Source organism: Cnephaeus nilssonii, assembly GCF_951640355.1.
Source record: "Cnephaeus nilssonii genome assembly, chromosome: 19".
NCBI lineage: Eukaryota > Metazoa > Chordata > Mammalia > Chiroptera > Vespertilionidae > Cnephaeus > Cnephaeus nilssonii.
The window spans coordinates 130,180-157,021 of record NC_137090.1 but is presented as its reverse complement, the minus strand read 5'-3'; the positions used below and the strand labels follow the sequence as shown (position 1 = coordinate 157,021).

The following is a 26,842-nucleotide window of genomic DNA, read 5'->3' as shown; positions in this document are numbered from 1 at the left end:
GCCGGCGGGCGCTGGGCGGGGTCCGCACAGACTTGGGGTCTCGGGTTGTACCCCGCCCCGCATCACAGGGCCACAGACCACCGTCCTCCTCTCGCGGGGACTCGGCTTTCCCGCTTGGCTTTCTCTTCAGGACCTTCTTCCGCCTCGCGCGCCCCTTCTCTCCGTGGCGCCCACCCTGTCCCACCCGCGGGACCACGTGCCTCCGACGTGGGTGCCGCCGCCGCATCCCGCATCCCGCATCCCGCATCCCGCCCGGGACCAGGTGCCAGACTCTGGGCGCGCAGCTCCAGCGGCTGGGGGCGGGGCTCCGGCGGCCGGCGGGGCGGGGCGGGGCGGGGCGGGGCGGGGCGGCCGGTCGGGCGCCGCCCCCCAGCTGAGCCGGGACCCGGGCTGCTGACTCGCCGGCTTCAGAGCTCAGGCGGCGGCGGCTGGCGCAGGGCTCCGCGCAGCTCCGGAGGCTCCTGCCGCTCCAGCGGCCGCGATGGGCGGGCGGCCACGCCGGGGGCGCGGGAGGCGCGCGACGTGACCCGCCCGGCCTCGGAGCCCGGCCGCGCGAGTGGAGGGTTTGCTGGGCGAGCGCGCGGGATCCAGAGCATGCGGGGCGCGGCGCGGGAGGCCGGGGGGCGCGCGGGGCGGCCGTGGCCAGGGCCCCCGTCCCCGCCGCCGCTGCCCCGGCCGCCGCTCCTGCCGCTGGCCCTGCTGCTCGCCGCGCTCCTGGGCGGCGCGGGCGCGCAGTACTCGAGTGATCTGTGCAGCTGGAAAGGGAGGTGAGTCCTCGCGGGGCCACCCCGCTCGTGGGTCCGCGTCCCTCTCCTCCCTCCCCTCCCCACGGGCAGAGCGTGCGAGGGTTCGGGGGTCCCCTCTCCGGGCGGAGCGCTGTCCCCCCTCTGCCACGGCCGCAGAACAAAAGAGCCCGCGGCGTCCGGGTCCCCGGGTCCCGGGGACGCCCCGGGAGGCGCGCTGGCTGCGCTCGGGTCCGTCCGGGCCGGCAGCCTGCTCGCCCCGCGCCCGGTCGCGCCGGTCTCCACTCGGGTCCCCCACAGCCTCGGCCCCCGGCCCGCGGGCGGGGTCGGTCCCCCGGCCTGGAGGAGCCGGGCCTGCGCTCAGGGCCGAGCGGGAAGGGACGGCGGGTCCGCGTGAGGGGGCGGCGGCGCGAGTGGTCAGAGCGGGGCTGTGGCAGTGACCGCAGCGCGGACCGCGTCCGTGCGGGCGGAGACGTGCGCGCGGGTCCGTGTGCGGACCTGGCCGGGCCCCCCGCCCTCGCCCCGTGAAGGTCAGGCCGCCCTTGGCAGCGCGCGCGCCGGGCTGGCGACCCCCCTCCTCGCTCCCCTCCGCGGCGGCGGCCAGGACTTGTTGTGAGAAACTGGAGTGACCGCGGCGAGGAGTGCGGGCCGCCTGTGCGCGCGGGCGGGTGCCGAGGGCGCAGCCTCTCGGAGGAGAAACCGCCGCCCCCGGCGCCCTGGCCGCGCTGGCAGCTCGCGGGTGGCGAGGCCCGTGCGCCGCGAAAGTTGCCGATTCGCGAGTTTGCTCGGGGGTCGCGCGTCTCCTCCGAATTCGCCGCGGGCTGGGCCGCCTGGGCCCGGGTGTCGTGGTGTCGGGAGCGGGGCCCCCAGGCCAGCCCCCCGCTTCAGACGCCTCCTGGCGGGGGCGGGGCGGGGACATCACGGGGTTGTTTTGGGTGAAGACGGTTTTCCGAGAAGGTGGGGCTGTGCCCGCGCACTGGGCTCTGCGTCAAGGCGGCCGCTGGTCATCGCGGCGCTTGCAGACCGGTTCTTCGTGGACGCTGGCGATGACCCGGCAATGACCCTTCCTGGACCGGAGATCTGGGCCCCCGAGGTTGCCCCGACCCCCCGCGCCCCTCACATTGGATCAGGGATAGAGGAGCCGGGCCTGGACCCGAGTGGAGGGCAGGTCGGCTCTGGGGAGGGTGGCCTGGAGATGGCTGGCGCCGGCCCGACCCCTCCGACCCCTCCGCTGGGGCTGCCCCTGCCCCTGCCCCTGCCCCTGCCCCTGCCCCTGCCCCTGCCCCTGCCCCTGCCCCTGCCGGGAATTAAACTCCCTGCGTCGCAGCCTCTCGGAATGAATCAGGGCAAACGGAGGCCCTGGGGTGTCCTGCTTCCACAAATCCAAAGCAGTAACCCAGTCCCACCTGGTGAGCCTGAGTTTCCCAAGGAGGAGCGAACACCCTCTCCAGGGTCTGGGAGGACTGTCTGCCTGGAGGGCTGAGCCCTGAGGCGGTTGTGATGGGGGGTGGTGTGTGTGTGGGGGGAGGGAGGGGGGCACCAGCTCCTGGAGGTGTTTGCAGAGGGAAGAGGAGTCCCTTCACCTTTTATCACCTGGAGAAGGTGGGACACTTCTCTGAGCCTCCTTCATTGCTAGTGCACCCCCCCACCCCCCGCCAGGCTCCATAGCCATTGGGGGGATGTGGGGGGAAGCCTGCCAGGTCGCATTCCTGGCCATAAGCCTCAGTGGAGCTGTGACTGCACCCCCAGAGATCATATGCTACTTGCTGGGAGCCAGGGTGCTGTCTGCCTGCGGACTGGAGCCTTCAGGACTTTTATGAGTCTCTGTAAAGACAGCCCCCCCCCCGCCCCCCACCATGAGGTGGATTCTGACCCCTGATAGGGAGGGAGTTGCTCTTTAGGACACGGGCCTCTCACAGCTGACAGGCTGACACGCGTTTCTGGGTGTTTCCAAGCAGTTAAGTAGGTGTGGGTTTGTCTTTTTTAAAATTGATGTTGAGAGAGAAGGGAGAGAGAGAGAGGAATATGAATTTGTTAGTCCACCTATTGATGCGCACATTGCTTGATTCTTTATGTGCCCCGCCAGGGATTGAACCCACAGCCTTGGCGTATCTGGACAACACTCTAACCCACTGAGCTAAGTGGGTGGTTTTGAAGTCCAGCACCCATGCTCTTGGACAGGACAGGGCCCCGTCTGTATTGCGCCTGGTCCTAAAGGTGGACCACTGCCCGGGGCAGGGCACTGACCTACGTCACACCTGGGCTGTCTGTCTCTCCTGCCTTGGGCTTGGCCTGAAACTCTTCTTTCCTCGTAAACAAGAGGCCGCTTCCTCCCGGTGACTCAGGGTCTGCGCCCGCTCCGCTGGGGGAGAGGGGTGTGGGCTCTGCCTCCACCACACCACTGACCCCATTGGAAAACGCCGCATCCACCGGAACCTGCTGTCTTTTCCACAGGTGCTCCCAGGTGTGGGGCGGTGACACTTGCCAGCTCTTTTTTTTTTTTTTTTTTTTTAAGGAAAAAGGCATTGACTTGTACTCCAAGTTTAAGTACTCCTAGATCAAACCAGTCTTCTCCTTCCCTAAGGCTGAGGAGAGCTACAGTTTTCTCTGTATCCTGCCGCTTCATCACATCAGAAAACAGTTGCTTTGCGGGGAGGGGCTGGTTAGATGTCACGTGAATATTGCAACAAACCATCATCAGTGAATATTCAGGCACGGTGCGGTTTTTGCATAAATAGAGGTTTTTTTTCACGTTTGCTGAGGCGGCGCTGGAAGCTTAGAGGTGGGCGACGTGGCTCTATTTCCTGGTAGGAACCAGCCAGGCCAGGAGTCCTTGTCCTCATTCAAAGAGCCAGCGGGCTGGCTGGGCTCGGCTCAGTGTTTGAGCGTCAACCTATGAAACAGGAGGTCACGGTTTGATTCCCGGTCAGGGCACATGCCCAGATTGCGGGTTCCATCCCCAGTGTGGGGTCTGCAGGAGGCAGCCAATCAATGAGTCTCTCTCATCATTGATGTTTCTCTCCCTCTCTCTCTCTCTCTCTCTCTCTCTCTCTCTCTCTCTCTCCCTCTCCCTCTTCCCCCCTTCCTCTCTGAAATTAAAAAAAAAAAAAAAAAAGAGCCAGCGGGTCCTGGGCTGAGAGACCAGTGAACTGCGGAGGTGTTTGTCCAAAAGGGGGTCTTGCATGCCACATGGGACTGACATGGGTGTGAACTCTGTGTGGAGTGCCTAGGGGACTCCTGGAGCTCTGGGTGCTTTAGGAAGCTGGGCAGAGCCCGGAGAGCCCGTGATGGCGCAGACCTCCTCTGTGGGCCAGCGAGGACGTTAGTTTAAGGGTGATGTAACGGCGGGCCTCGTTTCTTGAATGTCCTCCTTCATGTTGTTCCTAGTTCTCTTTTAGTGGAGTGACTTATGAATAACCAGGGCCAGGTGCCCCCATAAGATGTACACAGTCCTATATGCAGGCTGGGGGTCGACTCAGGTCCACCTCCCCATGGGCTGCCCCATGAGCGTTTCCCTGCCCCTGCCTGAGGTGTGGGTGGAGGGTGGCCCTCACTCTTTCCCCCTCCAGGGTTCCGATAAGGTGCCTTAGTGAGGGATCCGAAGCCTCTGGTACGGGTTCTTCACTCCCTCCACCCCCAGGGCCCCCTCTGCCCCACTGACAGAGAAGGAACGCCTTAGGCAGAGCGGTTTTTGTGGGAGAGAGGATTGGGAATGGGCGCCTGGGCTGGGGCAAGGGTTCAGCTGCCCCTGCGGAGAGGAACCCCGAGAGGAGGGGCACTCTGGTAAAGTTTGTTTTGGCTGCGTAAGAGCCGAGCTGATTATAATGATCCGTGGCAACCACTTACCATTTAGTCTAATTTTTCACACAGCATGTAATTACGCCCACTCCCACCTGTGTGTCACGTGGGCTTGTGTGTGTTTTATGTGACTGTAATTTGTTAGTCGGTTCCGTGTGTGCAGCCCTGGTAGGCGTCTGAGGCTGGGCTGGCGGCTCCTGACCCCGGGCGCGTGGGGTTAGGAGGGTTCACCTCCCGGCACCTCCCTCTGATGTGGCCTGCAGAGTGACTGCGAGCCGCGGGCCGTCCTGTGGAAAGTGAGGGTTTTGGGAGCCGGGAGCATGAGTCACCCACAGTAAATGCAAACCATATGTTCTGTGTTTTCTCCTCGGCAGAAAGGGTTTCTGGTAACGCACTGGGGCCAGGGCTCTGAGTGGAGCTTTGTTTATGCCACGTAAAAATCCCAAGAATGTGGGTGAACCTGTCTGAGAGCTGATCAGAACCAAATTTCATGGAATAGAACACAGCCCAGTCACTGGTTGAGTTCCAGGGCTGCGTGGTGGTTGTGACGTAACCCAACCGTGTGTGCGCAAGCTGACACTGACATTGAGTTTGGAGGAGGGGAGAGAAGCGGTAACGTTGTTGATGGTTTCAGTTTCTTGAAACATAATGTGATGACTTTCCTGAGACCTGTCTCCCGGAGAGCACAGCACCGCTTCATTCTTTTCTACTCCGATTCCTCAGGAGGGAATTGAACGTGTTTCTCTAGAAATTCCCCTTGGGAAGACGAGGTGTCTGCTACCCTTTGGCTTCTCCACACTTTTCTTCCCACGTCTGTCCCTGGAGAGGACCTTAACCTTACTTTCATATCTTTGATGCCATTTGAGTTTATTTTTTAAAATATGGTGATCAGTGGAGGGTCTTCAGGTTTGCAGATGAATGAAAAAGCAGTCAAATCATCACCATAAGGAAAATATAAAAAGTATGCCTGCCGATGAGGCTCTAAAAAACCCTGAGCAACGACCCCCAGACGGCTAACATTCCTCATTGATTCATAAGCTGCTCCCTGGAGGGAGGGTGGCCTCCGGTCCTTCATGCTCAGTGGGAACTTGGGCTGGTGCCAGAGTTGTCCTGGTGTTTCCTTTTTAAAAAATATATTTTTATTGATTTCAGAGAGGAAGGGAGAGAGAGATAGATAGAAACATTAATGATGAGATAGAATCATTGATCAGCTGCCTCCTGCACGCCCCCACCCCCACCCCGGGGATCAAGCCCGCCACCTGGGCATGTGCCTGACCCTTCAGTCCACACGCCAATGCTCTATCCACGGGGTCAAGCCAGCTAGGGCCTCCTGGTGTTCCCTTGATTGTGTTTTGGAAGATCCATCCTTTCCCTGGTTCTCACCTGCACTGGGGCACCTGCAGCTGCAGCCCGGCAGGCCAGCGATACTGAGTGTCAGGGCGTGGGGAGGGCCTGGGGGCGCTGGCTGCCCCTCCCCTGGAGCCGCCAGTGCTGGAGCGGGCTGTGGTGCAGGTGAGCGGGTGGAGCCCTGGCTGACGCTGTCCCCTCTCCACAGCGGGCTGACACATGAGGCCCACAGGAAAGAGGTGGAGCAGGTGTACCTGCGCTGCTCCGCGGGTGCTGTGGAGTGGATGTACCCGACAGGTGCTCTCAGCGTCAACCTGCGACCCAACGTCGTCTCGCCCTCCCGCCCCCTGACTCTGTGCATCAAGCCCCTTGGGGACTCGTCTGGGGCCAATATTTATTTGGAGAAAACTGGAGCGCTGAAACTGCTGTTCCGGGACGGGGACCACGGGCCCGGCCAGGTGCGCTGCTTCGGCTTCGAGCAGGGCGGCCTGTTCGTGGAGGCGACGCCCCAGCAGGACATCAGCCGGAGGACCACGGGCTTCCAGTACGAGCTGAGCAGCCGGCACGCCGGCTCGGACCTGCACGCTCTGTCAGGTGGGTGATGCCGGGGTTGGTGGGTGGGCTTCCGGCTGCCCCCCTCCTCAGCCCGGGTTCTTCTCATTTGCCAGACTTCTGACTTTCTCCCGCCCCCCTCAGCACAGCCTCTGCGGGAGTTCCCCAGGGTGGGCCTCAGACCTGGGGGAGGCCAGGGGCATCGTGATGCCAGCGGACGGGCCCTCCTGGCGGGGGGGGGTACCTGTGCAGTGTCGTGGGTGTGGGATGTAGGTGTAGTGCCCGCGTTCTGGAAAGTTTGTGTTTGGACTCTGCAAGACATTCGTCTCCCAGGTGTGTGTGTGGAGGGTAACAGTCGTCCCGAGAAGGGCCGTAGGTCAGAGCTGTGATGGGCCCTCATCCCTCGTGTGCTCTGCTTCCATGGACTAGTTGTGACTCATTGGAAGTGGGTGCTGTTACCACTCAAACAGTGGTCCCAGCATTTCCTCTGGGTGCAGCCCCTGGAATGTCGAGTCTTGGGTGGAAATTGAGGCTGATCCACATCCCAGGTGGAAAGTGGTGACATCCTGAATCCTGGGCCAGTCCCGGGTCTGGAGGAATTTTGTGGGTGCGTGCCTGTGGAGATTCCAGCAACATGCCAGAGTGGGGCTGTGGTGGGCACCCGGCAGGCAGGAGCCCCTGCTGCTGGCCCTCCTGAGGGGCTGGGGTGATCTGGGAGCCGAGGCGGGTCTCGAGGGGCCTCTCGGGGCCGAGGGTGTGTGTGTGCACGTGGGAAGCTGGTGAGCTGGCGTTAGGTTTCCATCCCTTCTTCTCTGCCAGGCGCTGGGTGGAGGCAGGGTGGCCTTGGAAAGTTTTGTGGACGGAGACGGAGGAGGAGCCCGAGACCCCGAGATGCTCACACAGGGCAGGTCCCGCGCCGGGGGCCAGGCCCCCCTCTCCCTCTGAGAGGCACGGAGGACGACAGTGTCTCAATGTGTGGGGTGATGTTTAGGGTAGGGCCACCGGGCTTCTGGGTGCACCATCTGCGTCAATTCCAGGAGCAAGATGCCTTTCGGGGTGTGTGCACGCATGTGCCTGTGTGTGTACATGTGTGCGTGTGCGTGTGCTGTCCTGGGAGCTGTTTTCTTGGTGACCAGCTGGGATGGTGGTCAGGTGGGGGTGCTGGGGCCTTGCCAGGTGGGGGCCAGGCCCATACACTGTTAACACCCCACAGTGAGAGACCTCCCAACATGGAGAGTAACATGGCCCCAAGTGGCAGCGAGGGTCAGAACATGGGACAGAGACTCTGAGGCACCCAGGGCTCTGGGAGCTGAGGAGGTCGGGGCATCTCTTCTGCGTGGTGTTCGCCTTTCATCTTTCATCGGGGCACGGCCCCTAAGCCTTTAATGCCGGAGGAATGGGTGTGAAATGCGGAATGTCGGCACTGGCCATCTGGCGGCCGTGATGTCCTTGGGCCAGGCGGGCTCTGGGAAGAGAGCGTGGCTGCCGGCTCCGTCCTGCTCTGGCCCTGGTTGCCCAAGGCCTCGGTGACCCCAGAGCCCATGGATGTACCTGGGAGTGAGCACCTGCCTTCTCCCGCTGACAAGCCGCGAGTGACAGTTGTGCTGACTTCCGAGGGACAGGCTCCCTGCTGAGTCCTGGCAGGTGCGAGCTGCCGCCCACCGCAACTCTGACTGGTTGGCTGGGAGTGTTTATAGCACGTGTTGGCCCTCTGGACACTGGGGTTGCGTAGTCAGCTTCCTTGGTGAACTGAGACGCACCACTAGCCAAGAAGGGAGAGGCAGGCAGCTCCTGGACAGGTGCGGACGGCGGGCAGTGGGAGGGGACCCCAGCCCAGGGGGAGTGGGATTTGGCTGCCACAGGCTTCCTGTGCGCCCCCAACTCCCACTGCCTCTGTGGGCCTCGCCAGGGCACCTGAGTAACATGGACACCCCTTCCGTGGCCCTGAACCCATCTGGCAGGACATGAAAGGCAGGGAGCGGCCAGATGCAGCTCCGGGTCATGCCTGGAACATTGGTTGGGGTCTCGGGGTAGAACCTGGCCTGGCTGCCGGGGGGACTGTCCTCCCCCGGGGTCCCAGCACTCAAGGAAACAGGCACTCCAGGGCCCGCCATCACCCAGTGGGCTGGTGGGTGTGTGGGGGTGACCAGCCAGGGAGGGAGGGGGTCACTGCGTCAGGCACTGGGGAACCAAGACAGACCTGTGTCCCCGGTTCGTGTGGGGCAGCTCAGGTGGGCCCCAGATTCCAGTCTGTTCTTTTTTACTGCTCGGGGGCCGAGTAGCAGACCTCACCGCTTGGGCACATCCACGCTCTGGACTCCTGGGACATCCACCTACAGCATCCCACCCCTGGGAGCAGACAAGGGGGGGCGGGTAGACAGTGGAATTTCAGATCCACAGCTGGAGGGTGGGCAGAAGCCCACGGCCCTCGTGCTGGCTGTGAACACACGGAAATCGCTCCATCACAGGCTCAGGGGCATCAGAGGTGGTGGGCAGCCCCGGTCCCGCAGGTCTGGTGGGCCTCATCTCCCGTCCCCTTTAAAACCCGCTCTGTTTGATGAGCTGGGGGCAGATGATTCCTGGGGTCGTCCCAGGGGTGCAGAGGCCCCTGCTGAGGGGCCCTCTCCGGCACCTCAGCGTTTGGGGGTGGCCTTGATGGCTGTGGGGGTGAGTAGCAAAGTTCAGGAGGAGTGTGACGAAACTTCAGTGTTGCCGGGAAACAGGAAAGGAGAAAACTTTGTATTTTTGCAAGGATCGTTTATTTCCTGCCTCGGCGGCTTCTCTGGCCTCTGTCATTATTGTGTAATTTTTTTCGCCTTGCCCATTTGGGGTGGAAGGGTGTGGCCTTCCTGGCGAGGAAGAGGTCGGGAGGGAGCAGGACAGGAGGAGGTGCTGGTGGCCAGCTGGGACCCTGGCGGGGTCATCTGGGGCCTGGGGTTGTGTGACCTCAGAGGTGGAGGTGGTTGATCATTGGAGGCGGCTCCAGAGCCTTTGCCGGCAGCTCAGCGCCTGCTTGGTCTCCGTGAATACAAACCACGTTCCAGCTGCGTTCACCACATTCTGGTTTCTCCCTTCTCCTCACTCCCTGTTACAACTCAGCATCTACTGCCCGCCTGTCACCAGCTGACCCGCTGGGTGCCCTCACGTACGGTTTTCTCTCTGGAAATTGTGTTCGTCCACCCGGTTGTCCTTACGCGGGCAGTCGGGACCAGGGTCCATCTGACCATCTGCAAGCCCCTCGGGGTGGCAAGGTTCTGACAGAAGGCACCCGCCCACTCCCTCCCTCCTGTGCCTGCTGGCCTCACCTGGGCCCCTGCATGGCCCTGGCCTGTCTCCCTGACCCTGCTGTTTTTTCCTTCGTTCAGTTCATTTTATGCACATTCCAGAGTAACCTTCCTGGGATGTCCACACCCCAGCCCTCCCCTCTCCATGAGACACGGGCCAGCATTCCAGCCAGCCCGTTGGCAACCCCTCCCCGGCTCCCCGTAAGGAAAGGAGATTGGATGCGCCTGAGACCAGTGCATTCCACAGCCTTTATGAGCCCGACTCCGATTAATAATTGTTTCCAGATTGCTTCTCTTGGCGTCCACAGACTGGGTTTCCACAAAGGTGACCTCTGCTTTGTGAAGCTCAGAGTTGTAGGAGGGAAGTCTCCAGGGTGACGCGTTATTAGCTCAGCTGTCGATGGTATCGGCTCATTGGGGCTTTTCAGGGCTGCTGACCGCCTTCCCCAGGGCTACCGGGGCCCACACCTTCTGCAGTGGGGCTGGGAGGGAGCCAGGGAGGCTAGTGTCCACCTCTGTCCTCAGCCCTCGGCCGAGGCCCCAGGGCCCGTGACCCTTGGAGAGGGCACAGCTCTAGGCTGGGTCACACGCGCCCAGGCCTAGGGTCTGATCACAGCCTGTAGCCTGGGCCCCCCCGACTGCTGCCTCTGGAGTGGTGCCCCTGGCCTAGCTCAGCTGGCTCGGACCCTGGGACGTGCTGTGTGAGCTTGCACAGACCCTCACCTCCCACCCACCTGCGCTGCACCCACTGCACACCTGGCTGCTGAGGGGAACCTGCCTTCTCCTGGGGAGAATTGCCGAGGCCGGCACCCAACTGCAGAGGGACCCCAGGCTGAGGCCGCTGATCCCATGGCACTGGGTATGCCAGCCAGGAGGGGAAGTCGCCGCTGCTCCCCGCCTCTTGCTCACAGGGCAGAATAAGAGCCCGCAGAGCCGGCCGTGCCATGTGCTCCTTCGTCATCACGCCCACCGTGCGGCTCCAATCGAGGGCAGCATGGGCAGCAGGTCCCCAGTGGGTGAGAGGGATGAGGGGCCCCCAGTTGGCCACCATCTTTTTTTAAAATCCTCACCCAAAGATATGTTTTTATTCATTTTAGAAAGAGAGGAAGGGAGAGAGAGAGAGAGAGAGACATGGATGCCAGAGAGAAATATCTATTGGTTGCCTCCTGTATGTGCCCACCCTGCCCTGCTGGGATCGAACCCGCAACCTTTTGGTGTATGGGACAGCACTCCAACCAACTGAGCCACCCGCCAGGGCTCGCCACCCCCTTTTTTAAGATAGGCCTTGAGGCTGGGGTCCACTCCTGCAGGCAGGCAAAGGCTTGGGGTTCAGAGCTGGGCGGGGAGGTGCCTGCCTGGAGGCTGGGTGGACGCGGCTTCCAACCCATTCATTCAACAGGCTCTTCTTGCTCTGCAGCTCCTGATAACTTCACAGGAGCCGGGCGGTGGGGTGCGGGGCCGGGGGGGGGGGGGGGGCGGGGTTGCGGTGAGTCAGGCCTCACTGAGCTGCACTGGGATGCTGCACCCACACTGCCCGTAGGCGGGACGGCGGCACCAGCGCTCTGGACGCTCACGTCCACCTCAGGCACCCCAGAGACCCCGTGTGCCGGGCCCCATGGCCATGCACGTTCTGGCCCCGGAGGCCTCTCTGCTGCTGCTCGTCTGTGCCTTGCCTGGTCCCCACGGGCTCCTGGAGGAGGTCGGGCAGCCCCTGGGCAGGTGATGCTCAGCCCTGTTCCCAGGCTGCAAGGGCAGCCAGCCAGGCACCCAGACAGGATTAGTGTCGTCCAGGCCCAGTGAGTGCCAAGGCCAGGGACGTCCGGGGCCTTTAGAACAGGAAAGGGTCACAGGGAGTGCCTCAAGTTTCTATGGAGTTAGGAGAATTTGTGCAAAAACGTAGAAACTCAAAACGGGCGAGGGAGAGGCCATAGTCAAGTAACAAATGGTATTTTCCCAAATCCACCACCGAGGAAAGGAGGGCGTGGTCCCTGGGGGAGTCACAGAGCCCCAGGTTTCTGCCTCCCCCACCCCCACACCTTTCTGAGACCTTGTGCCCACCTGAGAGGAGGGGGAGGGCTGGGGGAGCAGGGCTTTTCGTAAGGCCCATCTGGCTCTGGGAAGCCAGCCCCTCCCCCCCCCCCCCCCCAGGTAGGGGTTTTCAGGGAACTCAGGGGATTCTGTGACTGGGCTGCTCTGAAAGGCATTTGGGTGTTTAGAGGGGTCACTGGGGCTCAAGGCCAGGTGGGGTCTGGGGAAGGGGAGTTAGAAGGGTCCTAGGGCCTCGTTGTTCACGATACCTTTACTAGGTGTACTGGTTAATAATGCGGGTTTTGTTTCACTAGATGGAGTTACACATATGTTGATATATATGCGATGTGATATGTGTGCTATTTTGTGGTGTTGCTCCTTCAAATGACCACTTGTTCCGATCGATGGCACACACGCTTTCTGAGCAGCACTTCAAAACGTACAAAGAAGTGGACAATTGGGCCTCTGAATGGCCTCAAAACAAGAAAAGTTTTATTGGAACGGTATCCACAAATTACCTGAAAGATGGGGGAAATGTGTAGCTAGAGATGGACATTACTTTCAATAAATCACTTTTGATGTTTCTCTTGAAGTTATTGTGTTTTCTTTGATTACAAAATCCTCATTATTATGGTTAATAATGCAGATTAACTATTAACCGGTTAATAATATGGATTACCTATTAACCAGTTAATAATGTGGATTAACAATTAACCGGCTAAAATGCGGATTAATTATTAACCAGTTAATAGTGCAGATTAACTATTAACCGGTTAATAATTCGGATTTTGTGATCCAAAGAAAACACGATAATTTCAAGAGAAACATTAAAAGTGCTTTATTCAAAGTAACGTCCATCGCTAGCTACACATTTCCCCCATCTTTCAGGTTATTTGTGGATACTGTCCCAATAGAACTTTTCTTGTTTTGAGGCAGACCATTCAGAGACCCAATTGTCCACTTCTTCGTACTGGTTTTGAAGTGTGTGATGGTGTGTCATCATGAAGCAAAATTATTTTGCCATGTCTTCTGGCCCATTTGGTCATTTTACGATCAAAGCATGGTTCAAATTGATTATTGTCGGTAGCGATCAGTATTAATGGTCTCACCTGGTTTTAGAAGCTCCTTAATACACCACACCTTCCTGATCCCACCAAATGCAGAGCATTGTCTTCTTTCTGAAGCGATTTGGCCTTGCAGTCAATGTTGATGGTTGACCTGGATCAACCCATGATTTTGTGCGTTTGGGATTCTCAGAATAAATCCACTTTCCTCGCCAGTCACAATTCGATGCAAAAAAGACTTTCTTTCGTGCTGTTGAAGCAACATTTTACTGATGACTTTTCGGTTTTCCATTTGTCTTTCGTTCAGTTGATGTGGCACCCATTTTCCTTCCTTTAAAATCTTTCCCATTGCTTGTAAACGATCAGAAATTGTTTGCTGAGCAACGTTTAATCTTTCCGCAAGTTGTTTTTGAGTTTGACAAGCATCTTCATCCAATAATGCTTGTTGGTCTTCAAACTTTTATGGTTGACCTGGACGTTCTTTGTCTTTCACATTGAAATCATCACTTTTAGAGCGTTTAAACCAGCGTTCACAAGTGTCTTGAGATGGAGCATATTCACCATAAGCTTCCCGAAGTATACGATAACTTTCAGCAGCACTTTTCTTCAAAATAAAGTAATGAATTAAAACTTCCCGCAAATGCTTTTTTTTTTTTTGGCACGATATTCGACATTTTTAAGTGTAAAAATATCTATGATGTTAACACCTTCAGAAAATTTGACATATGAAGGCTTGAAGCTTGTTGTCAATACAACAAAATAGGATACATATAAAATCGCATATATATCGAGCTATGCGTAACTCCATTTATTGAAAAAAAAATCCGCATTATTAACCGGTACACCTAGTAGGCTGCCGCCTCGTGGGTCCTCCCAGGCAGAATCTCGACCCCCTGTGGAATGGAGGTGGCCGGGGGGACGCTGAGGAGCAGGTGGCGTGTGAGTGGGCGGCCCTGGCATCTCGGGGAGTGGCTGCGGAGGCGGAGTGATGGTAGCCCTGGCTCGGGCGGGCGGAAGGACAGGCTTTGCTCGGTGCACGCTGGTCTGCGTTGGTGTTGGGCACGGAAGGATTTCACTGAGTCCAGTAGCTGCTCGTGGGGCACAGCTGCTCTGACCACTGAGTGGGGCCAGGCCCGTCCTGCACTGGGTGGTGGGCCTGGGGTCCCTGCAGTCAGCCCCCAGCCTGCACACTGAGGCCGCGGTGTGACTCTGGCGCCAGGAGTCGTAGAGGCGCTGCCAGAAATCAGAGCACCTTTGGGGTGTTGTCCAGTGTGGAGGGGCCCCGCCGCGGGGCAGGTCTGTATCCATGCACATCCGTGCCCTGCCTGATGCCCCCCTCCCTGCTCTCTCCTGCAGCTCCCTGCCGGCCCTGCAGCGACACCGAGGTGCTCCTGGCAGTCTGCACCAGTGACTTCGGTGAGTGCCCTGGTTCCCGCTGCGGGGAGGGCGCCCCACCTGATCCCAGAGAACCTTCTGGCACTGGCACCGACCTCTGCGGGGAGGGGGCTGTGAGGCCCCTGGGCTTGGTGCCCCTCTTCCATGGGTCACAGGGCTGCACCCGCGTGACTCCAGCCCCAGGGAAGGGACCTAGCGCAGGGCAGGGAGAGGGCTGGGAATTCCTGTTATTTAAGGTGATCAAGGGGCATTGTCCCACTTTGCACATGACGTCATCGCTCTGGAAGCCTCACCCTCCGCCAGGCCCCCCACTGGGGCCACAGTGGGAGTTCCAGGTCCTGGTAGGACCCAGGGCCGAGGTCAGGGCCTCAGCTCAGGCAGAGGATGGCAGCTGGCACAGCTGGGCGAATTGAGCCCCAAGCCCAAGGGCAGCCACCCGGAGGGCAGGTTCCTGTGGAACCATAGGCTTCTTACTGGGCCCACAAGGGCGGACCCTGTGTAATGAGCCCTCTCTCTGCCCTGTCCTCCCTCACCTCCGCCCCTCAGCGTCACCCTCTCCAGTCTTGATGCAGATCTTGTGTATTAACTCTCGTTACTGTTCTTGTCCCAACTTGAACATCTGACGCACCAAGTGGCTTATTTCTTCCATGTTCTCCCACATGTGTGGCTGGGCCTCCCACCTCTGACAGAGCCGAGTGCTGGGACCACCCCAGGCAGCCTCACGCCCAGGAGTTGTCCTTTCTTTTTTTAAAATCCTCACCCGAGGATATTTCCCATTGATTTTTAGAGAGAGTGGAAGAGAGAGGGAAAGACAGAGAGAAACATCAGTGTGAGGGAAACACACCGATTAGTTGCCTCCTGCATGTGCCCCAAACAGGGCCTGGGCTGGGAAGGAGCCTGCAACCGGGCATGTGTCCTTGACCAGAATGGAACCCGGGACCCCTTGGTCCACAGGCCAACGCTCTATCCACTGAGCCAAACCGGCTAGGGCAGGGGTTGTCACTTTAAGGAGAATTTCTGGGATGCAGAGGTCAGGACCGGCTTCCATCCCAGGGCCTGCTCACACCGAATGGCAGCGTGCTGTTTGCTCAGCGGGCATCCTTGCCCACCTCACTGGCCCATCCCCTGCCCCCCTCACTGGCCCGGCCCTGCCCAACTCACTGACCCCACTGACCCCGTGTCCTCCCCTCCGCAGTGGTCCGAGGAGCCATCCAGGATGTCACCCACGCCCCCGAGCGGCAGGAGTCGGCCATCCACCTGCGCGTGAGCCGCATCTACCGGCAGAAGAGCAGGGTGTTCCGTGCGGTGCCCGGGGGCGGCTGGCGGGGCCGCATCTCCACGCTGCTGGCCTGCGGCGTCCGGCCCGGGCGCGGCGAGTTCCTCTTCACGGGACACATGCACTTCGGGGAGGCCCGGCTGGGCTGCGCCCCACGCCTGGAGGACTTCCAGCGGATGTACCGGGACGCAGAGGCGAGGGGCCTGAATCCCTGCGAGATGACTGTGGAGTGACCACGGGGTGGCTGCGGGTGACCGCAGGGTGAACCAATTATCGGGGTGGACGCCTGGCGATCACGTGTGGAGTCTGATGCACGCGTTCCGGCCAAGGAGACCCCAACCAATTGGTTGGAAATGCTGTAAAATGCAAACTAAGTTATTATATTTTTTTTAAAAAAAGAAATGTCCATAGGAAATACTCCATGCCTTTGTGCGCCACTGCACGCGGTTTTTCAAAGACACCTGACTTCATTTCATTTGGCTAGTGTTTGGGGGGCCGTGGCCCAGGCGAACCCCAGCACCAGGTTTTGTGCAAAGCTTGCCTGCTGTTCAGTGTTTCTTACCACGGAGATCTATGGAGCCAAATACTTGTCATTGTTTTCACTTGGTTTTTGAAGAACATGGTTTGCCAGCCGAGCTCATTTGGGGCTGCAGCGGCCTCCCTCCAGGGAATCGGCGCCCCCACCTGATGGGCGATGGCATGGCAGTGGCCAGGCTGGTGCCCGGGTGCTGAGCTGGGCGCTGACAGAGGGCTTCTCCTGGGAGCCCCAGGGCCCTGGCAGCAGGGCTTCCATGGGCCCCACTAAGTGCCCTGTTACCCCTACACTCCAGGGATGCGCTGGTCTCAGCCAGATGCCCCCTCCTCCTTCCTGTTAACCCAGATCCTACTCTTTGACCCCAACTTCCCCCAAATGCCCCAGCCCACGGCAAGCCTCTGGACACCCAGGGGCTGGGCAGGGCTGGGATCAGTGACCCCATATCCTTAAGGATGAGAGTGTCCTGTAGCTGCCATAACAAGCGACTACAACAGGGGCTTCAACCCCACATTCTCTGAGGCCAGGGCGGCTGGCGCTCCCTCTCGGCTCTAGGGAAGGAGCCTCCCTGTGTCTCCCGGCTTCTAGTGGCTGCACAGTCCTGGGCGTCCCAACCGCCCCTCTGTCATCACAGGCCTTCCCCCTCCATGTCCTGTGTCCACGTTCCCCTCTTAGGACACCGGTCACTAGATGGGGGCTCAGTCACCTCAATGAGATCACATCTGTAAAAACCCATTTCCAGGTAAGTTCACATTCACAATTTCTGGATAGATGTGAATTTTGGGGGACACTGTGTACCCCAGTACAGGGTCACTGGTGTCAAATGATCAGGCCTGGGCCATCGTCCTCAGATATGAATCAGGTGATGTCTCAGCAGCTGTGAGACCGAAAGACAACCCAGGAGGGGCCCACAGTGGTCAGTGAGCATCATGTTGGCTGCACTGAAGACGCACCGTGTGGCCATTGTGCCAGGCCAGGTATGCTCTGGCACAGGTGTGAGCTGACACGTATGTATACAGACAGGTGGGCCCTGGCTCAGGTGTGTCCTGACAGGTGGGCCCTGGCCTGGGTGTGTGCTGGCACAGGTTTGTGAGCCAACACAGGTGTTCACCAGCTCACATGTATATGGACAGGTGGGCCCTGGCTCAGGCGTGTCCTGACAGGTGCCCTGGCCCAGGTGTGTCCTGGCACAGGTCTGTGAGCTGCAGGTCACAACAAGAAGCAGGTGCTCAGCACCTGCACCACAAGAAGCAGGGCGCTGGCCTGAAGCCGCTGGTCGGTGACAAGAACAGGTCCTCCTGGGACCAATAGCTGGCGGGTTTGACCGGAGGATGTGTGACAGCAGCTCGGGGACGGCTGACTGCTCCTGGGCTGTGCTGGCTTCTCTGCGCTGGCTCAGCCCCTGACTCTGACAGGAGGCCTGCAGGGCAGCCGAGGCTGCAGAACCAGAATGTTGGGTTTCGGTTTCGGGGCTGGCGTTCCTCCTGACACCAGTGCAGGGATGATGGGACCTATGGGCCTGACCTGTGAGCGATGTCGGGCGCACAGCAGCGTTCTCTCCGTGGGAGACGGTCTGCAAGGGGGTCAGGTGAGGTCCAGCCCTGCTGACGGGGGCCTGGCACACAGGAGCCTTGTCTCCATGGCCTATGAGCTTAGTGCCCAGCACAATATCCCCCGTCGTCAGGGCTGCTGGGCATGGGGCAGGCCTGGAGGGTCCCCGTTTCTGAGGGAGCACAGAGCCCCTATGCCGGTGCCCTCTTGCTGCCCAGAGCCTCATGTGGGCATCTGAGACCACTGTGTATGCCAGCCTTCCACGTCGGTCCTGGGGAAGCCCCCGCACGGTGCAGCCCTGAGGGACCAGGCGAGGCCCTAGAGAGTCTCCATAGGGTCCTCTGACCCATGCTCTGCCCTGCGATGCAGGTCCAGTCACTTGGGAGTGGACCCTTCTGTGGCTCCATAAAGAGGTTGAAGGGGAGGCATGTGGGAGCCCCCCCCCCCCATGTGCTCCAGATCCCACCGGTCCTGTCCAGTGGCCCCCACTGCCCCTCCCTCTACCTCCTGCTGGAAGCACAAGCCCGGGCCTCCCAGCACCAGTTTCCCTGCTCCCTCCTCCTTCATGTCCAGAAATGAGACTTCTCTGATTTCACCTCTGCATTTCCCCACCCACTGCAGGCCCCCAACATGATCCCCCAAACCCCCCGCCCCCGGCAAGTTCTAAAGGATGTCCTAGTTCTCCTGCCTCAGTGGCACTGGGACCCTCTTCTAACACATGCCGGTGGGAAGAACCCTGGTTTGGGCCTATCCAGTGACATCACAATTGGGAAACACACCTTCTTAGCTCCCTGCAGCCTGTGACCTCCCTCCTGTGCTGGGGGAGGTGAATCCTGGGCACGCTCTTCCTCTCCACTCTTCTGCGCCCACCCCCCCACCCCCCCCCCGCCCAAGGAAATGTGGGGAGGAACCCTGGTCTTGACCTTCTGTTGGGGTCTGGACGCCCTGAGGACTCAGGGGCACCCACCTCTCCTCCCAACCCCCCTCACCCCGGCCTGACACCTGAGGAGTCAGGCTAACCCTGTGGCCTCCAGCTGGGAGCATCTCCTCATACCCTGGGTCTTGTTTCCTGTGGGCCACAGCTGTGGGGTGCATGTACTCACATGAGGTCTGCATTCACCTGTGTAGCCAACTGGGACCCAGGGGAACCTCAAGACCTCATGTGGGTCTTCCTGTCCTGGCTTATGGACAAGCTGGCCCCAGGCAAAGGCCTCACCGGATGCCCAGGCCAGGCTGGCCCCTCACAACAGGTGTCCTTTCAGCCCGGGGCGCCTTGCTTTCTTTGCTGGGGAAGAATTGGGGTCTTGAATCAGGCTCTCTGAGTCAGGCTCTCTGGGGCTGTGCTCTGCCTCCAGCACTGGGACCCTTGGGGAGCCTAGTCCCCGCCCCCAGATGTGACTCATCCTGGTGGGGGGGGGCACGTGGGCGTGGGCGGGTGAGAATTGAGGTGCAATGTGAGCTCTGAGGTCTGAGCTCAGGGCTGGTTTCTGGGAGGAGCAGATGTGACTTGGAGGCTGGGGAGAGGGGGAGGGGTAAGGAAAGGGACCCAGCACCCCGGCCGCTTACAAAGCCAGCAGGGTTCTCTCTGGACTCCCGCCTCCTGTCAGCACTGCTCAGGTCTCCTGTTGACAGCCCGCGTGTCTGTGATTCCTGCCCCGTGGGCCACGTTTCCACGTATGGGCCCATTTCTGTCATCGGATCCTGTCCTGTGTCCACGGTGAGTGGCCCCAGAGATGTTCTCATCCTGGCCCCTGTGCACGTGTCACTAGGGACCTGGACCTGCTGGTGACCTAGTGTCACCCCAGGGCCTTAGAAACGAAGCAGGAGGAAGATTGGGTGGGGGTGGGGACTGAGGGCGGCCAGGAGACTGGCTGTGCAGGTGGAGGAAGGGAGGGGTCACAGGCCAGCAAGGGACTGGTCTCCGGGAGCTGAAAAGGCAAGAAGCAACCTTTAATAAATGAATAAGGTGTCATAATGTACTAAGAAAAAGAAAAGAAAAGAAAAGGCAAGAAGCAGATTCTCCCCGGAGCCTCCGGAGCGCCCAGGCCCTGGGCACCTTGATCTCAGGCCCGTGTGGCTCAGACTTCAGACCTCAAATCTTTGCATAATACACTGCTTTCAGCCACAATGAGTTTATGGGAGATGAACACACCAGTGCACCCGCTCTCCTGGGGCTGAGGGGTGCAGCAGGTCCCCCAGCGGCACTGGGTGCTGGCGAATTCCCCTAAAGTGTGTAAAATGCTGTTACGTGTCTATGTGCATTTTTAGAAACAAGCTCCTAACTTTTATCAGGAGCTCAGAGTGAGGAACACGACTCCGTCTGTGCAGGTGGGGACTACAGGGCAGGTGTGCTTTCCTCAGTGATTTGCAAAGAATCGAGCTCTTTCCCCACCTCTCCCTGTCTCTGTCTCTCTCTCCCTCTGTCTCTGTCCCTCTTTGTGCCCCTCCATCCCTGGGGTATTTTTCCTCTCCTATTTGCTGACTAATGCTACCTTGTAACCTGCTGCCTGTGAGCTCACTGCAGGCCGCAGGCTTTCAGCTGTGGCTTCTGGAACTGCTGAGATGCTCCTGCCCACACCTGGTCTCACCTGTCCTGAGCCAACCTCTCGACCCAGACAGCGCAGGTCCCTCCTCCAGTGTTCACCCATCCAGATGGTGCCCACCCATCTCAGCGACCAGCCCCCCCACTGGACCCACCTGTGGTTCCCCCTCTCCCCAGTGCCCTGGACCCTTTTCCTCATGGGCGGCTCCTCCTGAGCCTTCTCTGTCACTCTTGGCAATGTGAAGGATTTGCTTGGAGGATGCTGGCTGCAGCCTCTCACTGGGGCCCGAGATGAAGGCCATGGGACATGGGCAGGGGCCTGGGGTATATGGGACAGATCAGGGCAGCAGCACAAAGCAGGACCACCCCAGGGAGACCGGGCCCTGGTGTGACTGCAGAGTACAAGGCAGGTGGCTCTGGCCTTTCGTCACAGCTGCACCATGCGGGCAATGGGTCCGGGCCGAGGGGAGTGCATGCTGGTGGAGGCCCTGCAGGGCCAACAGCTGTAGCTCCCTGGGGGCTGACGCAATCCCCGTCCTGAAGACAGTATCCCTCCTTCCCACACCGACGTGCTCTGGCTGCCAGCGCCCGGCTCCGGAGGGGTGCGGGCGTATGTGGTGCCTACAGCCTGGCTGGGAGTTTCTTGTGGGCTGGGGACCAAGTCCAGAGCCTGGTCCAGGCTCCACAAGTTCTGGCCCCGGACCTGCCCACCCTCCAGCTGCCTCCCTGCAAGGCTCTGAGGCCCCTAAGAACCAAGGCGCTCAGTGGGCAGCCTTTGCAAAAGGAAATTAGGAGAGGCCTGGCCGGGGGGCTTAGTGATTGGGCATCAACCTATGAACCAGTAGGTCGCAGATTGATTCCTGCTCAGGGCACATGCTTGAGTTGCGGGCTGGATCCCCAGGGTGGGGTGTGTAGGAGGCAGCTGATCAATGATTCCCTCTCATTGTTGATGTTTCTCTCTCCCTCTCTGAAATCAATAAAAGTATGTTGAAAAGAAAAAAAGGAAAAGAAAACTAGGAGAGGATCCCACGGCCTCCCCACCCCTCTGTGCCCACACAAAGGCTCCTGGAGAACCACATGGCCTCTGCCCCCACCCCCATGGAGGTGGGAGGGGATTGCTGTCCCTGCCCAGCTCCCGCTCTGGCCAGCACACTCCCACCTACACCAGCATTTGATACCAAATCAAAGGGAAGAGGCAGGAGGCAGGCGGCTGCACATGTGTGAGCCGTTAGCATCTCAGGGCTGTGAGCTGATGAAGCTCCCGTGGGCGGAGAGTGGGCCCCAGGTGGGAGCACTTCCATCCCGGGCCTGGCTCCCATGAAGCCGTTTCTGCCTCCACCCACGTAGAAAAGGCTGGGCTGGGTTTGTGGTGTTTTCCAATGGGATCATGCGTGTGTTGCCGTGAGATGTCAGAGCAGGTCCAGCTCTGGGAGGGTCCGGAAGGGCCGGGGGCTGAACCCACTGTCCTCCTCCTCGTCCTGGGGAGCTCGACCCTGACAGCTGCCCTCCGCCCTCAGGGGCCTCCACCTGTGCTGGCTGCAGATCACTGGGAGCGAGCCCAGCCAGGGGGGTGGGGGCAGAAGAGATAGGGATGAACCCCCAGATGCCAGGCCCTCTGGTCAGCAGGGAGGCAGGGCTGCCGTGTCCCTCACCTGAGTGATGTCTCCGAGGCCCAGCATGAGCCACTTTGGGGACCAGGCACAGGCACAGGCCCTTGTGGGGAACCTGGCCACTGTAAGGGCAGGAGCATGGATGACCGTTTGCATGAGGAGGTGGGTGTCCTGGGAACATGGGCCGGAACTCGAACAGCTGAAAGACGAGTCCTTAGCTGGGGAGCTGGTGGGGGGAGGGGGCTTGGTGGCCACATCCTCCGTCCTCTCCAGCTCTGTCTGTGGAGTCAGCGCAGTTTCGTGGGCCTGGGCTGGAGCCCTCTCACTCCCCACCCCACCTGCATGGCAGTCCACACAGACAGAGGAGGTGGGAGACCCTCTGCTGGGACTGGGGTTCCCTGTCTCCATCACCCCTCGTGGGGGCACCTGGGCTGGCGGGAGGGTCTGTGGGGTGCAGAGGAGCTCATCGGATGACCTGGCCTCCAGCCTCCAGCCCTGCCTGGGGGCTCTTCCTGGTGCCCGGATAGGAGACTGAGGTCCCCATGATGGTGATGCAGGACGTGCAGGTCGTGGAGGAGGGGAGGCCAACGGGGGGTGTGGGATGAAATTTCTCACCAGCCCTGGTTTCCCTCCTTTGCTGTCACCTGTTGTCCCTCCAGGGAGCCCCGTGGAGAATGAGGAATGCCACAGGTGGGTTCAGCTGTGCAGGGGAAGCCCCGACGGAGGGCGAGGTGGGCCCGGGAGAGCCGGGCGGCAGGTTGGAGGGCAGGCCCGTGGCCACCCTCGCACAGAGCAGGGGGTGCTCCGAGCTGGGGCGGGGGCTCTGGGCTGATGACCAGAGCAGAGAAGGGTTTGCTGAGGAGAAGGGACAGGGATTTTAGTAACAGGGCTTTCTAGTCTTAAACAAACATGGAAAACGTGCTGTGAAAGTAAAGCCAGAAAGGCCAGAAAAGTGAAAAATATAAACACGAGCCATCGGTGGTTGCGTCGAGATCAACCCTGACCATGTTTGAAGGCCCCTGGCCCTCGTGGACACCGATGAGGGGGCCCTCTCTCACCTCATCGGGGACCAGTGACCAAGCTGGTGTTTGGAAGGAGGCTTTTGGGAGCAGGTGGGGGATGCTGGCCTGGCTCCACACCCCAGGAAGCAGTGGGTCAGAGGGCTACAGCCCCGCCTCCCCCTTGGGGAGGACGGAACAGACCTTTCGACCTTCGTTTGTGCACTCGGATTTCCACCACGAGGACTGAGTGCCTGGTGCCCAGCATGCACCGGGGACCTGCATTTTGTTGGTGGCACAGCCGCTCAGTGAGATGTGCACTGTCGTCATCCTCATTTCATAAGTGAAAAGGCCACAGCACAGAGAGGGTGAGCCACTCACCCAAAGCCACACAGCCAAGGGCCTATCTCAGGGTTCTCATCCAGCATTCAGAACAGTTACACTCCTAATGGGTATGACGGATCCTGAGCGACCCTTTAATAATCATCCTACGCGGGCATGTGCCCTTGATGCTTCTGTCCCTCTCCCTTCCTCTCTGAAATCAATAAAAATATACTTAAAAAAATCATTCTACAGCCCTCCCAGTGAGTTTCAGATGAGAGGCCTCCCCTCTCCCAGATTCCTGGGCTTCTCAGAGGAAGGTGGCCTCGGCCCACCCGGCCCAGGAACAGGCTGTTCCAGGGGCTCCTGGGTGATGTCCGTCCCCCTGGGTGGGGCTGTGCTGGCTGGCAGGCCCCCATGTGCTTGTGGGTCAAGTCGTCCCTTCCCAGCTGGTCCCTGAGGTCCCTGATGTGCAGACTGAGGAGCATGGTTTTACCCTCTGGCCTCGCCTTACAGAGCCCTGGGGGCGGGGGGGGGGGCCTCCCTCGGATGCAGGTCTCGTGGGGTCTCTCCTCGCAGAACAGGAAGGAGAGCCATCACCCCAGGGCTAAGGGACAATGACCCGCTCAGGGCTGGGCCCTGCCGCAGGCAGGAAGTGTCAGCCGGGCTCTGGGACCTCCACACGCCCGGCCGCTGGTGCACTGGGCAGTCCCCGTGCCCTGTGGCCTTGTCCCGCCTGCAGTGTCTGTCCGGCCTGCCCCAAGCTGGGCCGGGGCCACGGCAGCTCCGTACACATCTGGCCGAGCACAGGCCTCTGCGTGGTGGTGTCACAGCCCAGGAATGCAGGAAGACGGTCTGGGGTCCTGGCACTGAGGCATGGCCGCACACCAAGAATGTGCCTTGTAGAGAGATAATTATGCGTTTGGGGGATACGCGCAGCAAGCCCAGTGGATGCCACCAGTTCTGTTTATGTTGCTGAGACCTGAGGCGACAGTGAAGTGCCCGACTGGAAAAGTGTCTCGCCCCTCAGGAGATGGGAGCCGCTGGCAGGCGTCCACTCCAGGGGACCAGGTGTGGGCACCGAGGGGGAGGCGCGTGGGCCGGGGTGAGGGGTGAGCCGACGTGGAGGCCATGGCAGCCCAGGAGGCGGAGGCGGAGGGTGCAGGGCGGCGCTCAGTCCCGCTGGCCTGTGGGGGCGGGACCAGCGCCTGGGTGTGCAGCCGTGGGCAGAGGGGCTGAATGACCCCATTGTGTGAGCAAGGCCAGCGGAGCCCGCCCAGTGGCGGGCGGGGGGGGGCGGGGGGGAGGATGTGGGTTTTCTAACTTCTGCTCCATCGGGAAAGGGCTGCCTGCCCCTTTTAGAAAACTTGGAACTCCCAGCCCAGCATCCAGCATGGAAAGTGGCGTGAACTCACTGCCCAGATTTGGTGAATTTCTTTCAAAATTGCTTAAGTCGTGTTCCGTGTCTGTTCATGCATGTATGTCTGTGTGCACTTACACAATGTATGATAACGTTTGCATTGTGGTGAAACACGTAACATAAACTGGACCATCTGACCATGCCCAGGCGCTCGGCTCAGGTATTCACCCTGCTGTGCAGCCATCATCAGCATCTCCAGAACTTCTCATCGTCCCCAACAGAAATCTGTCCCTGCCACATATTATCTGCCCCCCAGGCCCCAGCAACCACCTTCATGGTCTCTCTATGGTTTCATCTATTCCAGGCCCTCACATGAATATAATCATGTAATATTTGTCTTTTTGTGTCTGGCTTCTTTCACTCAGCATAACGTCCTTGAGTGCCATTCATGTCGTGACGTCTCAGAGTTGCCTTCCATATATATATACATATATATATTTTATTGATTTAAGAGAGGAAGGGAGGAGAGAGAGATAGGGTTCCTTTCCCTTTTACGGCTGAATAGTATTCCGTTGTGTATACTGGGCCACACCTGTTTATCCATTTGTCTGTCCATGGGCATGTGGGCTGCGTCCATGTTTGGGTGGTTGTGAGTAAGGCTGAACCAGGGTGTGCAAATGCTGTCTATTTTTCTATTCAAAACATAATGTTAGCGGCGGAAAAGCAGCACCCGGAGCTACCGACAAGGGAAGCCAGACCTCAGTTCAGGAACCTTGGTACTTGGGGTGGAATGAAAGAATTCAGGGCTAAGAAACAAACTATAAGGGAAAGTTTCCTTGGAAAGTTACAGAGGTAGTAGAAGGGCCCTTGGAGCTCAGGAAAAGGAGGGAGGGAGAGACACGCCTTGAGGGATGAAAGAGGGAGGGGAGGCTGGGCCGTGCTCCTGGAGAGCTGAGTAGGGGCCTCGTCCTGAGGGCTTTTATCTGCAGGTCTCAGGGGAGGGTCCTGGCAGAATATTCATCAGCTCTCCCCAGTGGGTCTCCTCAGGGTCATGGTCTCCATTGATTGGTCGGAGTCAGGCCAGGTGTCATTAGTTAATGCAGGTGGTCCTGATGTCAGCCATGGTTTCTGGGATGAGGCCCAGAGTGTCTGCACCTGGGGGTGGTGTTTGCTGGGGTGGACCCTCCCCCAGGGCCCAACGTCCCTGAAAGCAGCCAGAGTCAAAGGCACCTGGAGGAACCTGGGTGGACCCTCCCAAGGGGTCCTCTCCCCACCCCTATGAGATGCTACACCCTGGCTCCAGCGTCATGGGTGTGTGCATGTGTGTTCAGACATGAGCGGGCTTGTGTAGGCATGTGCAGGCATATGTATGTGAGCATGTGTGAACAGACTTGTATGGGTGTGCGAATGCGTGTGCAGGCATGAGGGGTGTGTGCAGGTGTGTGCGGGCACGAGCAGGCGTGGAGAGCTGCAGTGATGATGCCGTGCCTGTGGATGGGTGGCATGGCTGCCCTGAGTTAGAGGGTGGGGACTCCTCCTTAACCCACTTTTGAGAACAGACGTTGAGGGGCTTGTTTTTTAAAATCACAAAATGACTGTTGTTCTACTTGTAAAAATAAAAGTGAAAGTGCCCGTTGTTCCCGACCCGGAGGATCTGTCTAATCTGTACACAGCATTTCTCCACTTACACACATGGGCATGTGTCCAGGCTTTTCAAAACTGGGATGACGTTATATCTACTGTTTACGGGCTTGATTTTTGAAATGTAAGGTCACGCAGACAGATTTCCGTGACCATGAATGAGGGCTAATGGCTGCCTAGGATGCATGTGAGGAGGGTCGATGAGCGTTTCTCCTGCAATTGTAAGCAACGCCCAGGGAACACCTGGCTCCTCTCATTCTGTCCTTCCCACAAACGCCCAGAGGGTCGGCCCAGGGCGTGGAGAGGCTGGCGCTTGTGCCCGAGTGAGCGGGACAGGGTCCCCACCCCGGGTACAGCCCGCTGGTCACACAGGCTCCCACGAGGGGTCGGGGGCACTGAGGCATGGCTCCCCTCTGCCCTCCCCCGCCCCCTGCCCCTTGGCAGTGTCTAAGATGCAAAGCCATCTCCTGGTTTGTGGAAAGGACATGAGGGGAGAGAGGGTGAGAACAGGAGCATCCCGCTGTCACTTCCCACGTAGGCTCGGCCACTCTGCCAGTGACTGGGCGTCCAGCCCGTCCCGGCTCTCTCTTCAGTCCTCCCTTCAGGACCACAGCGTGAGTGTGGACACGAGCCTGTGCCCGACCCCAGTACTTCAATGTTAATAAAAAGAAAACGAGAATCAGGGAATACACATGAGGCTCGCCCCACTAGCCTGCCCGAGAGGCCATGGTGGCTGATCTTTGTGACTTCAGGGTTGAGGGCTGAGGTGGGGGCTGTGTGACAGGGGCCTGGGGAGTGGG

At 59.5% G+C, this 26,842-nt stretch overlaps 1 protein-coding gene across 1 annotated transcript; it reads left to right on the top strand.

The window, feature by feature from the left end:
- Positions 1-418: 418 nt before the first annotated feature.
- On the top strand, positions 419-16,058 carry METRNL (meteorin like, glial cell differentiation regulator). The gene is made up of 4 exons (XM_079798978.1): positions 419-767; positions 6,097-6,482; positions 14,173-14,232; positions 15,407-16,058. Exons 1-4 carry the CDS (start codon positions 595-597, stop codon positions 15,718-15,720), a joined length of 933 nt encoding a protein of 310 aa, XP_079655104.1. The 5' UTR covers positions 419-594; the 3' UTR covers positions 15,721-16,058.
- Positions 16,059-26,842: the final 10,784 nt, after the last annotated feature.

Coding starts and splice junctions, on each gene's coding strand:
- METRNL (XM_079798978.1), top strand. CDS start 595: ATGCGGGGCGCGGCGCGGGAGGCCGGGGGGCGCGCGGGGCGGCCGTGG. Junction 768..6,096: donor CTGTGCAGCTGGAAAGGGAG/GTGAGTCCTCGC, acceptor CCCTCTCCACAG/CGGGCTGACACATGAGGCCC. Junction 14,233..15,406: donor AGTCTGCACCAGTGACTTCG/GTGAGTGCCCTG, acceptor TCCCCTCCGCAG/TGGTCCGAGGAGCCATCCAG.